This window comes from Gymnoscopelus braueri (assembly GCF_963280865.1).
Source record: "Gymnoscopelus braueri genome assembly, chromosome: 5".
Lineage (NCBI taxonomy): Eukaryota > Metazoa > Chordata > Actinopteri > Myctophiformes > Myctophidae > Gymnoscopelus > Gymnoscopelus braueri.
In genome coordinates, this window is record NC_137606.1 from 26,069,835 (window position 1) to 26,087,559 (window position 17,725).

The window sequence follows — 17,725 nt, forward strand, 5'->3', positions numbered from 1 at the left end:
TGGATTGGTTCACAGCGGTTCATAGCGTATTGCTTCTGCAACAGATAGAAACCATCTGGTAGCATCAGACACTCATATCAGCTGCATTCCTCCTGTCTGTGCAGTTTGATGTTCGGCAGACTGTAGAACACATGTGCCTAGCAGACGGGCTGCAGAGCCACACCACTACACGCACACACACAAACACGCGCGCGTGCGCTCACACACGCGCTCACACACACACACACACACACACACACACACACACACACACACACACACACACACACACACACACACACACACACACACACACACACACACACACACACACACACACACACACACACAATAAAAAGCCAACATTATACACGTCACATACACGATACACACAAAACCATGTGAGCACTATGATGCTGATAAGCTGATAAAGGCACACAATGCAACAGATTCACACACGTTTGTGCAAATATAACCACAAAGCCTGCTTTTCAGAATGCACCTGCCCTGCCCAAAGGCCCAGCTGGCCAAAGAGAGGCATCACAGCGGCTGAGTGCGACCAAATCACTGGCAACTTCCACACACTCGCCAATGTCACTTTAGCAGCTGCGACGTGACAACCCTCCCTGAGCCAACATTCTTCTCCAACCTGCCCCACTGCCAAGACAGCAGGCAGACGGGCTGCAACTGTGACATCCCTTTCTGCTCAGGCACTGCACGCAGACACACACACACACACACATACACCTACACTCATATGTACACCGTACACACTATGTACAGAACACACTAAAATCCTCAGGGCTAATTTAACTCTGAGAGTGTACGAATGTAACCATATGGGAGGTTCATCTGGTTAAATTTGTGTACACTCTGAGATAAAAATTGATAAATGAACACTGAGGATTTTACTGTGTACGTGTACGATACAAAGAATGTCCTCATTCCAAAGCGCAAACAGTCAACACCAGTCCAGTCATGTGATTTGATTTAGAGCTTGTTAATTGGCTGCGGAACAAACACAGACTTGAGGCCATAAAGAGTGACAGCCTAACATTACTGTGACACGGAGTAGTAATTGGCAGCTGGGGACAGACTCTATCTGCTCTACGAGGTCTACAATCTAATCTTAAATCCTAGACTTCCCGCACAGTCGGCATGCCCAGCATACAAAACGGGGACAACAACATCACATGAGTTACATTAGTGCACACATGCCGTATTGAGTGTGAGCAGGCATGCAGCTGAGAGGTCCAGTGTGCACACAGTGGGGGGCCTAGACCAGGGGGCACCAGGACTCACTACGGAGACATGGCCATGGAGTCATTGAGCCCCATTCATTCACTGCCAACCCAATTCAGAGAGAGAGAGAGAGAGAGAGAGAGAGAGAGAGCCCTGCAGAAAGCCAGGAGAGGACTGTGTAATGTAGGAGAGAATAAAGAAGAGAGGCCAACAACCATGAAGTTTGAATTTCACAAACAACTTCCAACCTTATTTCAAACCTACAAACCTTTGAACTCGTCGTTAACTCAGTGTAACAGGTGTGTGTGTGTGTGTGTGTGTGTGTGTGTGTGTGTGTGTGTGTGTGTGTGTGTGTGTGTGTGTGTGTGTGTGTGTGTGTGTGTGTGTGTGTGTGTGTGTGTGTGTGTGTGTGTGCGCGTGCGTGTGCGCGTGCGTGTGTTGGAATGGCTTGGAGGTGGGTGGGTGAATGTTTAGTCAGGGGGTTAAGCGGTAGTGTTTGACAGAAGAGGTGTTGAATTATTGAACAGTCAGTCAGACAGAACGGCAGGCTGAGCCTTCAGAGCGCTTTATTTAAAGGATCACTTCACAGATGTTCAACCTAAATCCCATTGTTCTGATGTGAGAGGGAAAAAAAGTGAGCTTATGTGAGCGTAATTGGGCGTATGTTTCAAGTCATTGTCTAGACTAATCACCATTTTGCGGAGAAAAACACAGAAGAAGGATTCAGTTTGAAAATGGCCAAAGTTTCCCTTTCCCCACTAATCATGACATGTACGCAATGCACATTTCCAATGTTACAGAATGCTATACAAAAACACACACATATGCATTGTCCTACCAGCCCATTCAAAGTGACCACCCAGAACATCCAATATACCCCCCAAAAAAAACACATAGGGGTGTAATCCCCATCCATACCATAATCTCTTGTTCTAATTAAATCTAATTAAATGATATCATATATATAAATGTGTGTTTGTTCTATGTCTCTCTGTTCCTGAGATATGGTCAATTATATAATTTCTACCATTATCTAGATTATGACATTGACCTTTTTGACCCAAAAGTTAACTTTGGGACAATCTAGTCCTGTTCCATGAAAATCTGCCCATGCATTCTGAATTTTAACCTTAACCTTCATTGTGACCTCAATCTTTGACCTTTTCAACCTAAAAGTTAATCATCTCTTCGGGGGGCAAGTTTTCACCAAGTTTTCTGGAGATCTGGCCATCCGCCCTCCAGTTACACACACACACACACACACACACACACAGACACAGACACAGACACACACACACACACACACACACACACACACACACACACACACACACACACACACACACACACACACACACACACACACACACACACACACACACACACACACACACACACAGTTATTACAATACCCTGTCATGCATTGCTGCGGACAGGGTAAAAATATCCTTTAAAAAAATAGTGGATTTCGGAATAACTGGCAATTATTTTGAGTAGCAAGTATGTGGTGGAAGAAAGAGACCACGGATGTTTGCTAAAGGACAAAACATTTATGTCTTCTCTCCTGGCAGCCATTATCCTACACATTGAGCAGGGCCGGCTTGCATGGGGCTTCTCTCCTCAAGACGTTCCCCGACAGTTCTCTAGCTACAGGAAAACAAACACCACTACCACCAGGGATGATTTACCGAAAAGGTCAGAAGACTTCTCAGATGAGCCTCCAGCTCTCTTGGACTCTTTGCGGTAGTGACGTTCTTTTTCCAGGAGAACGTCACCTCCGTGCTCCACTCTCTGCACAAACATTTGACATCAAGGACAACAGGCTGAAATTTTAAGCAGCAGCTCTTGTGCTTAGTTAATAGAAGTAGGTCCAAGGAGGACGTAGGGACAGAAACGGATGCAGAGACATTTAATGCAGAGTGAAAACAGGAGGGGGTCAAGTATTTGAGCCCTTGGTACGGTCAACTTAGTAGGGTTGAAGTGGATGAATATTGGCCTCTCTGTGGTTTGATCTTCTGAAATCAGTGGGTTTGTCCGTCCAGTGGACAATTAAGGCCTCTGAGTGGGGTCAAAGACAGGATGAGGTAAGGTCTGGTGAAGCAAGCAGGTGTCTGGTTCTGATAGGAACATGGCATTTCACAGTCGCAGTGTAGTGTTGCTTTTCTCTGGAAGACAAGATAATAAATACCCAGCCTGTGTGCTCCTCTCTCACTAATCATCAATTTCCCCAAGTAAATCTGTCAGGACTGGGGTAGTGCACGATGCACACACACGCACACGCGCGCACATGCATGAATGCACGTTCACTCCCAAACCAGCAACAAAAATGCATTGATTAAGACCTCTCCACTTTTTTTTCTCTCTCAAACTCTTCTCCAATTCGTCTCTTGAATCCTCTAATGCCAACATTGCAATTAGTCAGATACTGGTTCTTTTATTCCATCTCTCTGGTGTGAGTGGGTTCAGGAGGCATTCAAGTCCCTGTTATCTAACCCACACAAAGGCTGCACGCACACGCACACACACAACTGTATCCTACGCATCTGGAGCATGATTCGCACGCATGCACGCGTGCGTGCGCACACACACACACACAACACACACACACACACACACACACACACACACACACACACACACACACACACACACACACACACACACACACACACACACACACACACACACACACACATCTAAAATGCAAACACTGGCCTTTTCACTGACAAAAGCCCTTTATTGTGAAACTGCATTGTAAAGTAAAGATGAGCCAAGACGGATAAAGACAGAGAAAGAGAGCCAGAGCAAGACAGATTCGCTTGCAAAAAAGTCATCTTTCCTGTGATTTTACTTGTTTTCTGAGCATGCTCTTATCTCCTTCAAACACAAAGGCCATTCTAGATGATAGACTGAGCAGGCATTAAAACAAAAGAAAAACGGCAACACAAAGGGTACAAGGATGGCAAAAGAAAAAAAGAAAAATCACCTATACTGCTTTCATCCATGCATGGAGCCATTCACAGACAGAACAATACCAATGTTAAAGGTAGTAAATATCTTCTGTATTCTTCCTTAATAGTGCAGTGCCTGAAACCAAAGCCTGCCACTGAGTCATGGTGAAGAGAACATCAATGGCTCTCTATGGTGAATACCAATAAGGAACAAATGGCTCATGTTACCATTATATGGATGGGGAAACAGCCCAGGGTTATCACTTACAATACATCATGCACATTAGTGTCGTATGACAGCTAAAAGAAATGAGCTGCACTGAACAGATAACAGGCACATGCATGAGTAAATCCACTGAATATTATAATATATCTTGTCATTTGGATGAAACAGGAATTTTGAAAGTTTAGTGCGAGACTGTAAGACAGGAAGAAATTAACACAAGAGAAGTGAAGAGATAGGTTTCCAGATGTCAGCCTTTTCATCTGTTCCGCCAGTGACATGTCAGGACTCTCAGGAGGACGGGGAACAAGAACAGACTTCCTCTGTAACTTACTTAGTAAATGCTAATTACAACCATACGCGTGATTTTCAGTGAGCAGAACGGCCGTACTACACCACCAAGTATAAATTAGTGCTTACTCACCCGAACACCATCTAGCAACTGTAGCGTTGTGGTGAATTACTGTAACTGCTCTACAGTCTGTTTTTAACCTGTCAACTGTGTGTCGTCTGGTGTCGGCTGCCTGAGAGTATGCAGAAAAGAGGAGTGACATCTCACCCTCCTTCTGCCAGTGGAGGCAGCAAGTCCCCCTTGCTGCTGCCCTGGGCCGCCAAAGCATCTCTGCCTTATTTGCTGCCCTCCGGCTTAAAAACAAATCTAAATTCTCTACGCAGAGGAAGTGTTCCAAAAGCTGCTGCCTGGCGCACACTTCAAAAGAGGGTGTGGGAATGAAAACAGACCAAATTGTTGCCTGTGGACATGATATGAAATAAAGAAGAATACAGAAATATAACTCTCGCCTACATGGGCAAATGTGAACTGAACACCCACTTTCTCATACTGCTCTCTTCTCTCTTCTCTTTGCTCTTCATTCTCACTGACTCACTCTCTTGCTATTGTCATTCTCTCTCTCTCTGTTTTAATTCTCTCTCTCTCTCTCTCTCTCTCTCTCTCTCTCTCTCTCTCTCTCTCTCTCTCTCTCTCTCTCTCTCTCTCTCTCTCTCTCTCTATACTTCTTCACTTCATCTCATTTCATATGCTCTTCAGTGCTTCACCATATACTGTACTACAGTATTCTCCCTCTCCCTTTCTCAACCGCATGTGTAATAGCTGCAGGGAGGACCCCCATATATCCTTCATGGAGGAACGGATTACACACGGGCCCTGGGGGAAAACAAGCCAATGACCACGTTTGGTCAAAAGCAGCAGTGCTCAGCGCCGCAGCCCAAAATGTTATTTCCCCTAAAGAACAGCTATCTTGACTTCCATCTCGATTATTTTTAGAATGCCATCATACCACAGAAGTCAAACCCGGACGAAAGGGGATGCCATCACATCAGATATCCCCCCCCCCCCAAAGGAGAGGAGAAAGAATGGTGAAATAAGGAGATAGAAAGACAGAGACAGGACGGTAAAATCCTCAGTGTTAATTTAATTCTGAGAGTTCTTAGAGTTAGATGAACACTGGCTATTTTACTGTGTGAGGTACCGAGGAAAATAATGACAGCAAGACTGTAGAACATGACAGCACTGTAGAAAAGCAACTCTATTTAGAAACCGACGTGTTCAGCATGGCCTTCATCAGGTCATGAGGAGCCCTGGGCTTTGCCGGGGTCATGAGGGGAGGAAAGGTGCAGGGAGGCTGTTTTTTTTTGTCAGTGACTTTTTTGCATATACTGTAGCTCAGTTTCAGCCACAGCTGTAACCAGAATCAACATCAGTGTCTGGGCATGCCAGGGCTTTGCAATCAAATCTCATATCCTGTCCTCACTCATACGGTGGTCCTGTGTCATAAGAACAGCGCACGCGCACCACACACACACACACACACACACACACACACACACACACACACACACAGAGATACAGACACAGGCACAGGCACGCGCACGCACACACACACATACACAGACACACACAACACACACACACACACACACACACACACACACACACACACACACACACACACACACACACACACACACTTTCAATTCAATGTTCTTTATTAGGCATGCATGTTTGTATTGCCAAATCAATGAGAAAAATAATACAAATACATTGAGAAGGGGAAAAAATAAAATAGTAGAACGCAATAAAAACTAGTAAAAGTGCTCCTCGGAGCAAAGGTCTCCGCCAGGTCAGGTAGGTTATTGTGGGCCAGCAATGTTCGAAATTCGCCAATCAGGATGGAATATGAAAAATCGGACAGATCCGTCTTGATCACATGTCTGTAGAGATAATGATACAGATTTGCGTGATGTTTGGACAAAATCTGTATGAGTAATATCAAAACAATTGCGCTATAAAAAGCTGATGGCCTCTATAGTGTGCACACAAAGTTTCACGGCTATCGGTCCAGTTATATTGTAGGTAAAAATGTGAATTGGCCTGTTATAGCGCCACCATAAGGCCAAAGTTTCACGACAATCGCATGCTGTGTTCATGATTTGAGGCATTTTGTTCAAAACAGACCACTCCTGCAAACTTTGGAAGCCAATCTTAGCCAATCAGAATGGAATATGAAAAATCCGACAGGTCTGTTTGGTTTAGTGACTATAGAGATACTGTGGAACGATATGCGTAATGTTTGGGCAAAATTTGTAGGAGTAATCGGCCTCCTGATGGTGCTATAACAGGCGGATCTGAAAGATTTAGGGCAGAGGTTCTGTTCTGGCATCCAGGGAGTGTGTGAGCACAGTTTCACTGCGATTGGGTCAACGGTGCCGGAGATTAGCTGTTCACAGACGGACATACACACACACACACACACACACACACACACACACACACACACACACACACACACACACACACACACACACACACACACACACACACTGTTATTATCGATGTAGACAGACAGACAGACAGACAGACAGACAGACAGACAGACAGACAGACAGACAGACAATTATTGATCCCGAGAGAAACTCCGGTGTCAGTTGGACATGAAACACAGATAGCCTACAAGTAGAGAGTAGAGAGATACAAAAGTAGTAAGGTAACTATACATATATATATATATATATGCAGCAGCACCAAGAGATTTGGTGTACAGGGAGAAACGGAGGGGGCCAAGTACAGATCCCTGGGGAACCCCTGTTCGGAGGGTGCGGGGGGAGGAGAGCAAACCTTTCCAAGAAAACTGGTAGGTCCCGGTCGCACACATACATATATATATATATATATATATATATATATATATATATATTACAGAAGGTCTGGCGTGGCCATACGCACTTGGACTGCCTGGGTTTGCATAATGTATTAACCATTAGTAGAAGTAATAGTGTAAAATCAAATAAACAATGAACAATATATAAATATAAATTAATAAGAGTCAGGGTATTAAAATGTGTTCACTGTTTACAAATGTCATCATCAAAATGTATCACTGAACACTCTCTTTTACTGACAAAAGACCCCCACACTGACTTGTTCTGTCCCCTCAAGTGACATCTGTTTGGTGTCATGACATAGATTTCTATGGCAGGCTGTTCCCTTGGTGCCACTGAGTGGAATGGCAACATCTGTTAGCAGCATGAACTTGGAGAGATAGGAGACCTCTCTACTGACACTAAGTGGCGAGTGCAGAGTGAGTGACCACCACTCCATGGAAATGTAACTGTTGTGACAACTGAAGCAACTGCGGAGGACGGGAGGAGTGAGACAGTGAGACATTATGGCAAATCAGTGATGAATGACCCACTTCAAACCTCTTTGTATCAAGTCTATGCTCTGCTTGCATTGATTAGGCCATAGGCCCTATCCTATACCTATATACAGTACTAATTCAGTGTTAATTTAACTCAGAGTGTGCATGCATGCACCCAAATAGACCTTTCAAATTAACACTGATGATTTGACTGTGCAGTATATACCATAGCATAGGGCCTATGGCAGTGTTTCCCAAACAGTGGGTAGGGATACATTTTTATGGGTCATGAGAGTAAATGTCCCCCATTTTTTTTATTTTCTACAATTTTTTTTTTATGATTATCATTTCAAACGATTTTCAAAAATTACAGAATAAATGAAGGAAATCAGAATTTTTCATTTAAAATGCCTTCAATAAATAGTGAAAATCTGAACTGAACTGAAGTGATTAATTCATAATGTATTTTTGTAAGTTTGAGTCCTGGCCCTGGGGGGAAACACCACATTTCTCTTTTGGGTCTCCAACTAAAAGGTTTGGGAACCCCTGGCAGTTTATACATAATTTAATAGATATACATTGAGTTTATATACAAGCTGGCCTCACTTCACTTTTCCACAACTTACCTCGCCCCCGTGGCCATCGAAAATCCCAAAAATAGACGGGTGACTCTTGTTGACCAGGTCAGTGAGGACATCGAAGCGGTCCTCCATGTGGTCCCGTCGCCCTTGGATGGAGTAGACCGCTACATTGTTGCTCTTCAACTCCCAGGTCTTGGAGAACTCCGCGTCCAGGACGTCCAGACCGCCGAACTTGTCGTTCTGCATGATCTCCGCCACTTTCCCCTTGACCATCTTGACCGCATCTCGGCTGGACTTGACGATGGTCTTCACCTCGTCCGTGTGGAAGAAGTAGCTCCACAGAGCCAGGCTGATGCACAGCAGGAACAGCGTCTCCGGTCTGAGCAGAAAATAACGCATGATCCGACCCAAGAGAGACAGCAGTGTCATGGTATCCTCTATCATTTATTGTACTGGCGAGAAATCACGGCAGGTTTGGTTTCACGGATCACCCGCGGATCTCAGTCCATTGTCGGTGCGTGAGTGAGTGAGTGGGTCCAGCGGCAGTAGTAGAACGGAAAGCAGAATAAAACCTCACCGGAATAACCCCGCGTCTCTCCACAACACACAGTCTATTGTGACTTCAGATCCACTGCATCCTCAGCCCGGAGTAATATAATAACCCCCATGCAGGCATAACGGCCAGTGAGCTGGAGGAATCCGGGGCTGAGAGAGACAGTGCCGTGGCCGGGTTCACTCTAGCATGAAGCCCCGCAGTGGACCAGCGGTGGTCCCTGGTCCATCTGATCTGATGCGGAGAGAGAGAGAGAGAGAGAGAGAGAGAGAGAGAGAGAGGCTCAGTCAGTGTGGGCTGAGCGAGCTGGCTGCCGCTCAGGACTTACTTATAAATAAGCCAGTATGCTGACCGCAATCGCCCGTTGCGTAGGCTATGTCCTGTTCCTGCGTCTGACGAACTGTTCCAGAAAATAGCGGACGGACCACAATCCACATATTATGAACCGGGTACAGGACAGGCTGCTGCTCACATTCTCAGCTGCTGCTGGTCTGCTACTATGCTGCTTGTTGAGAAGTCACTCTCTCTCTCTCTCTGCTCAGAGCAGAGGACCGCACCACTGTGACCACGTGAGGTGCAGTGGTGGGAAAAGTACTCACATCTTTTTTTTTACTTAAGTAAAAGTATCAATACTGCAATGTAGAAATACTCTGTAGCAGTAAAATGTACGGAATTCAAAATGTACTATAAGTACAAAAGTATTGGTATCAAAATGTATTTTCAAATGTATAAAATGTATTAAAATCTTTTGAAAATTGCAGATCTACAAGCTCACAATCCCTGGCGATGTGACAGCAGCGACACTACTTTCAAATGGCCAAAAATGTATAGGGCTGAAGTGGTTAACTATGTTTTGTGATAATAATACAAATCTACAAAGTAACTAGAGTTTTTAAATAATTGTAGTGGAGTAAAAAGTACAATATTTGCCTCTGAGATGTAGGCCTACGTAGTGGAGTAGAAGTAAAAGTACTGAAAATTGGAAATACTTACCTCATATTGTATTTAAAGTAGGCTACAGTAGGCTACTTGAGTAAATTTACTTTACACCACTGGTGAATTGATGTGCGCACACACAGTGAACATTATGAACACAGTCACACCAACTACTAACTATCCCATACAATCATTCTCGAAGAATGGTAATTAACTTGAGTACTTGACAATTAAACGTTAATGTACAAACGGGCTGTCACGTGTTTTTCGGTCACCGACTATGTCAAATCTGTCTCCAACATGTGAGTCAACTTTTGACGTTTGCTGCTTCTTAATATCTAGTAGTGTGGCGCCCTCTATAAAAATACTATTGAGGCTTTTGTCTGACTCCGAATGGAAGCATTTTTTCATTATTTTTGTTTGGGGGGGGGGGATTATAGGCCTATAGGCTATCATGCTCATAAAGTAGGCCTACTGTCAGGTTAACTGCAGGCTACATCTCAATCTAATACTGAATCACGCATATAGCCATATCTTTTTTTTTTTTTTTTTTTACAAATCTCTTTAATATTATTTTTAAGACAACAAAAAGGAACATTGTGTCACACAGTAATTACAAAGAGGTCTGATTTTTCTGACAAAAAAACTATATATAGCCATATCTAATCCTAGTTTCATGAGACCTATCATAGATTATATAAAATAATAAAGAATAAATCAAATTAACGGAATATTTTAAATGCAGAATGTATTGACATGGCAATGGCATTGGTATTATTTACTCATAAGAGATCTCTCGTAATAGATATGTTATAAAGAGGATGCATCAACCCTAAATCTAATAGAGTGTGTGTGTGTGTGTGTTTGTGTGTGTGTGTGTGTGTGTGTGTGTGTGTGTGTGTGTGTGTCTTTTCATCTGGTTCCCCAGCACTCAGGTTCCTCATTGCTTGCACCACAACACAGAACAGGTCACTGAAACACTAGTGTTGCACATCTTGAATGGCTGTTACGCATACAAAGGGATGTACATAGCACCTCACGATAGAATAGTGGAACTCATAGCAAAGGACATATCAAAATATCATGCATCTACTACAGTGAGAATGTACAAACATTCCTGTGTTATTTCATCCATGTTCCATCTCTGTGATAACCCAGACATATGTACATATTTGACAGCTAATACACCAGATGTTGTTGTGGTTGATGAAGAGTCCAGGGAAGTGTCTGTATTAGAGGTCATTAAATACCAACCACTCCTACATACCATCTCAGAGCTGGGTTATAGGTGCAGACTATTTGTTTTTATATTTGGCAGCCTATAGGACATACCCACAGATTAGTTGTTAGAGGGCTTCCACAACTTAGGATGCCCAAAAAGGAGGCAAAAGGGCTGGCAAAGTATTGTGCTATCTCTCCGCTATAATTGGCAGCCGCCATATATGGCAGAGACACTGTTACTTATACCCATACTGAGTGACATGCTTATTGTATCATGAAAACATATGCCATGATTTTGTGAATGTAATCCTACTGCACCTATAATATTTGTGTCCCTGTATGTATTCTCCTTTATGTGGACATAAATAAATGGTGTGTGTGTGTGTGTGTGTGTGTGTGTGTGTGTGTGTGTGTGTGTGTGTGTGTGTGTGTGTGTGTGTTTGTTTGTAGGCCTATGTAAGTATAAATGTGTATGTGTAGCAGTAGTGGCTCAGAGCCTCTGCCTGATATGACCAAAAGCCATTTTGCCATTACCACTAGCTTCTCCCCTGTAAGCTAGTGGTAAGATGGTGGCTTTCCACGCGGGGGACCGGGGTTCGAATCCCAGGCATTAGGTTACGCTGGTGCCACCGGGTGGGCAGCTCAAAAGGGGGGTGAGTGTAGCAGTAGTGGCTCAGACCAAAAGCCTAACATCTCCCATGGCCAATGTATATAGCAACTGTTCCTAAAGCCCTGCTGAAAACACCAGTTTAGACCAGCTTGGTTTCTGAACTGCTGGTTCAGGTTGTGAGCCAGGTGACAGCTGGCCCAGTAGACAGACCAGCTTGGTCCTGCTGGAACAATTGAAAATCTTGTATATTTTCTCATGGTTTGGTTTTTGGCTATGAATACATTTATGTGTGTAATGTAGCCAAGTACAATGGGAATGCTAACGTTATAACGTGACAAAATAATACGTTATTTTTTAACATTGTGCTGTGTAAACTATTGACCATTCTTATAGCTTAATGGCTCAATGTACCGTTATCAGTGGTGTAAAGTAACTAAGTACATTTACCCATGTACTGTACTTATAAGTACATTTTTGAGGTATATTTACTTTACTGGAGTATTTCCAATTTTCAGTACTTTTGTTTCTTCTCCACTACATCTCAGACACACATATTGTACTTTTTACTCCACTACAATTAAGTTACTTTGAAAAACATACATTAACCAGTTCAGACCTATACTTTGGCTACTTGAAAATAGCCGATCTACAAGCTAGATCTGCTATGGCATTGGTTCTCAAAGTGCGGTCCGGGGACCCCCAGGGGTACTTGAGGGGATACCAGGGGGTCCCCAGCTAAATGATTTATAGGAACCAAATGGACCCTTATGGGTCTGTGGTCCATTTGGTTCCATTTGTACACTTCTCAGAGTTAAATTAACATTGATTTTACAATATGAATTGTATAAATGCCATTAAATGGGGGGTCCATAGCCTAATGCATGTCAAACTGGGGGTCCTTGAAATGAAAATGGCTGAGAATCACTGCTAGAGCCGTAAAAATCTTCTCTTATGGGGGTCCATGGCTTATCTTTTCAAATGGGGGTCCGTGGGCTAAAAAGTGTCAATTTGGGGGTCCTTGACATGAAAAAGTTTGAGAACCAATGTTTATCGAGGCAAGGAAAGACAGCCCCACGGTCCTTGTCGCAGCAATGATGACATCATCATCCGGTTCCCAGTTTGATAGAAACGTGGGTGCCTTCCTGATGCTCTCAGCGTGCTGTGGAACTGTACTCTATAAACGTTGGTATGTCTATGTTGTATTTACCCCTTATCGTATATGTCGTTCGATAGGAAATGATTTAATCATTTTGTATGACATTGACATAGATGTCATTGCATATTAAACCACCAAGGTCCCGATCATAACTGTTGTGAGCTACAGTGGCTAAGCTGTCCGCTAGCGTTGCTATGCTAAATGTTTGGAACAGGCTGTTTGACTGTGTAATCAACTTTGAATTTTGTATTGGTATTATAGCTATTCTATACTTGTTTAGAGCTGTACTATTGTATGCTGATGGCTGATTTGGTTTGATTTCCCCCCGTAGATCTGACTGGCTGTCCAGAATGGAGTATATTCAAGCTCCTGCCACCAGTATCCAGGGGAATATGTAAGTAATTAAAACTTGACTTGTGTGCCCAGCCCAGATAATTACAGTGGTGGAAAGTGTGTTTTTACTTAAGTAAAAGTATCAATACTGCCATGTAGAAGTAGTCTGTTACAAGTAATAGTCAGGAATAAAAAAAAGTACTGAGTAAAAGTACAAAAGTATTGGTATCAAAATGTACCAAAAGTAGACATTTCTCAATATGCAGAATATCCCATTTCACAAGTTTTCAAGTGTATAAAAACCTCTTGAAAATAGATGCGACGCATTGTGAGCTTGTAGATCTGCTATTTTCAAATGGCCTAAATGTATACTGGGCTGCAGTGGTTAATGTATGTTTTGTAATAATAATCAAAATCTCCAAAGTATCTAGTAACTAATGCCTTCAAATAATTATAGTGGCGTAAAAGTACTGACATTTAGAAATACTCCAGTAAAGTAAAAAATAACTTAAAATTGTACTTTAAGTACAGTGCTTGGTTACTTTACACCACTGGAGAATTAACCTTGAATGCTGAGTTGAATCAAATATAACCAATGTAAGTACATAATTTGAGCACGTATTGACATCATTATTAATATATATTTTTAACCCCTCAGCCTGTGCTGTACCTGTGGCATCCCCATCCCACCCAACCCGGCCAACATGTGTGTGTCCTGCCTACGCACTTCGGTGGACATCTCAGATGGCATACCCAAACAAGTTACAGTGAACTTCTGCAAGCAATGCGAAAGGTATGGATATGGATCTGCATGGGTGTTCTAAAGCTGTTTGTAGCACTAAGTTACAGTCTATTATTTACTAATAGACTGTTTATTAGTTCCTGGTATTCTTATTCACATAAGATATCCAAAACAAATTTTAACTTATTTAACAGGCGATTCTTAACACACTCACTGCCAAAGGGGGTTATTCTCCCCTTTTCAGTCAATGGTGTTTACCGCCAAAGGGGAGAATTCTCCCCTTTTAATTATTTTTTATTTATTTTGTTTTTGAATTCCTAAAATGTCAATTTTTGAGTAAATTTATAACCCTAACGAATTAGGAAAAATGTAAAAAGATAAACAGACAAATAATTAAATTATTTTCTATACAAAAATGATTAAAAACCCTGGCAGTGGGTGAGTACATTATGAATAAACTCTGGCAGTCAACGTAATGTTTTCTAAATCCTAACAGTTTTTTGAAAAAAATAAAAAGGTTTTAATGATTTTTCAAAAATGGCAGATCTACAAGCTCATAGCGCGGCACTCGGTGCCGCGTTATGAGCTTGTATATCTGCTATTTTTGAATAGCCAAAGAAATCTAAAGTGACACAGATGCGTTCCAGGTCTTAATGGGTTAAGAAGACCTAAGGCATGATTCTACAAATACCTTCTAAAAATCCTAACAGTTTTCTGGAACAAAACGTATGTTGCTATATCAGTGGTGCTCAAACCTTTTCATGTCAATGACCCCCCCATCATTATGTATTTGGCCGCGGACCCCCATCTCAAAAGTTTGTTCCAGGGACCCCCAGAAGCAAAGATTTGAGTAAAAAATAAAGTATATATATATATATATTAAAAGACTTGCACAAATTTTCACGACTTTTCAAAAATAGCAGATCTACAAGTTCATAGCGCGGCACGTTATGAGCTTGTATATCTGCTATTTTTGAATAGCCAAGGTATAAAATAATTAATGGTTAAAGTGGTTACAATGACTGACACAGATGCTTTCCTGGTCTTATTGGGTTAATACACCCAAGTGTGTGAATGTCAATTAGTTTAACATTTATTATCTGACCATAGTAGGTGTTATTATTGGTTATAAAGAGAGTGTGTTCCATGCACAGGTATTTGCAGCCTCCAGGCGCCTGGATAACATGTGCTCTGGAGTCCAGGGAACTGCTGACCCTTTGCCTGAAAAAACTCAAGAGCTCCATGACCAAAGTAAGCTGTCCATCTCTTGCTACATGCTATTAATGCTTTCGTATAAATGTATGCATTTGACAAACATAACCACTGAAACGACATCATTCTTCATAAAGAATGTGTCTTTTACTGGTAATGTAATCTGGATAAAATGTTACAGAATTCGAGTCGATTCGAGTTGGTTAGCGGAAGTCATAATTTTGTGTACATCTGTTTGTCGATGGTTAGCATCTCTACCATTTGGTGTGTTCAAAGTTCCTATGGAATGGGAAGTGTGAATGGGATTTTTCAAACATGGCCAAATGAAGATTTATGGTGGACACAGGAGTTATTACATTTTGTGACAAGTGTCACAAAATGTAATGTAAAATTGTAACTAGTATATGCTGGTCACTTTGGCCAGATGATGCTCTGCAAAAACGTCTGTGTAAAACCAGAAAATGCCAACTTGTTAAAGTTGTTTATAAAGTGTATGCATGTAAAAAGTTGTTTTGCATGTCAGGTTAAGTATTAAAGACAGCTGTATCCATTTAGAGACAATTCTACTGTAAACCACTGTCTTGCGTAGCCTCTCCGGCCAATGGAAATAACATGACTTTATAAGCTATAAACGTCTTGATAAGAGCCATGTAGTGTAAGAGGTTTGCAGCTGGAAATGAATATTAACACACAAAGATTAAGTTAACTATATACGCTGCATGTGAGAGCGTAAAGTGTGTTATTGATGTAGTTGGACTATGCATGTAAAAAAGTCAAGTTTACAGTTGGGTTTATGTTACACCTAGGCCTACTGATGCACATATTAGTTCAAACAACTTCAATGTAGTATTTTTGCCTAACATCTTTCCCAACTTGTTGGCCCTTTTGAAAACACTGATTGAATCTGCAGCCCTCATTATCGCAAAAGTCTTTTTCAGCTTCACATTCAAATATAAACTATCGGCTAAAACTGATTAAAAAAATATAAATATCTGTTCGATACCAATATTGTATTTTTAAGGCCGATATTGCCAATACCGGTATGAAGACCGATTAATCGTGCATCCCTTAAAAACAAACAAGTCCTCTTAGTTACACCAACAGTGTCTTAGTGAAGCAGTTTTGTTTTGTTCATAGAGGTGAAGTATTTATAAAGATAGCTTTGTCGGCCTGGGCCGCGGCGTGGCGGTCCAGGCACCCTAGGCTGCATTGCCAGCCTGACAGTGTGTCGCGGGTTCGAATCCCAATCTCGGCGACCTTTGCTGCGCGTCACTCCCCATCTCTCTCCCCATTTCCTGTCAGTCTACTGTCCTAAGGCATAAAAGCCCCAAAACCAATCAAAAAAAAAAAGGATCTTTGTCTATCTAGCCAAAGGGGACAACTGTCCCATTCCCAGACAGTCACTCCCACACAACACTATCTGAAACAACCACAAGCAGCTTGTGGCAGATTAACATGGGCGCAGATTGAAAGCAGATATTCTCCTCATCAGCTCTTTGTGCAGACGTCGACGTGGCTGTGCAGTGGGGGGAAAGGGGGGTCTGAAAAATTACATCACACTTTCCAACTCTATCATTTTCTCTTCCCTCCCAGTTGAGTTTTATTTTTTGAACTTGCATGATCTTACGTGATATTTATCTATAATTTATCCCCATAATGATTTGTTTTATTACTGCATGGAAATTTAGTGGAAGAGACAAAAACGGAGTGAATGCGCATTTGACTGCCTGACTCATTCATGCGTGCTTGACTCCCAGTAGGAATATTCAGCAATGCACACATAAAGAAGTAATAGTCTTCAAAATATCATACTAATATTCCGTTTTTTTTATCTGCTTCCCTGTATCCCAGTGGTTCCCAAACATTTTAGCTCGAGAGCCAAAGGAGAAATTTGAATTCTCCCCGGGACTCAAGCTAGTGAAAATAGCAGATCTACAAGTTCACAACGCGTTGCATCGTTTTTTTCTCCCTTGTCTTTTTATTCATGAAATTTGAATTTGTTTTGAATTTCAGATGATTTTCTTTTCTTCTTTTGGTCATTTTTGAAAATCTTTTGAAATAATAATTAAAAGCAAAATGTAGGAAACAAACTAAAACAAGAGAGATGTTTACTAGTCGTGACCCATGAAAATGGGTCCCGACCCACTGTTTGGGAACCACTGCTTATCCTACCCTGGGCCTGTACCCTGACTAATAAGTCATTTGCATGTAACAAGGAGCATATAATTCAGCATAAGCATGGGGATTTGATTTCTGAGGGAATTTTCAGAGTGGTGGGAGTGAATGAGGCTTTGATCATTTCTGGTAAAAAAAAATGTGTATGAGAT

General features: G+C 42.0%; 2 protein-coding genes across 2 annotated transcripts in view; one reads left to right on the plus strand and one right to left on the minus strand.

The window, feature by feature from the left end:
- The window catches only part of ppm1lb (protein phosphatase, Mg2+/Mn2+ dependent, 1Lb), a 56,389-nt gene extending 46,725 nt beyond the window's left edge, over positions 1 to 9,664 (minus strand). Inside the window, exon 1 of the mRNA XM_080427782.1 lies at positions 8,681 to 9,664. Coding sequence (XP_080283908.1) covers positions 8,681 to 9,079 — 399 coding nt within the window. The 5' untranslated portion in view covers positions 9,080 to 9,664. The remainder of the gene's footprint in view (positions 1 to 8,680) is intronic.
- Positions 9,665 to 13,055: 3,391 nt separating this feature from the next.
- The window catches only part of nmd3 (NMD3 ribosome export adaptor), a 22,817-nt gene continuing 18,147 nt past the window's right edge, over positions 13,056 to 17,725 (plus strand). The window contains exons 1-4 of the mRNA XM_080428104.1: positions 13,056 to 13,141; positions 13,443 to 13,505; positions 14,103 to 14,237; positions 15,341 to 15,437. Coding sequence (XP_080284230.1) covers positions 13,462 to 13,505; positions 14,103 to 14,237; positions 15,341 to 15,437 — 276 coding nt within the window. The 5' untranslated portion in view covers positions 13,056 to 13,141; positions 13,443 to 13,461. The remainder of the gene's footprint in view (positions 13,142 to 13,442; positions 13,506 to 14,102; positions 14,238 to 15,340; positions 15,438 to 17,725) is intronic.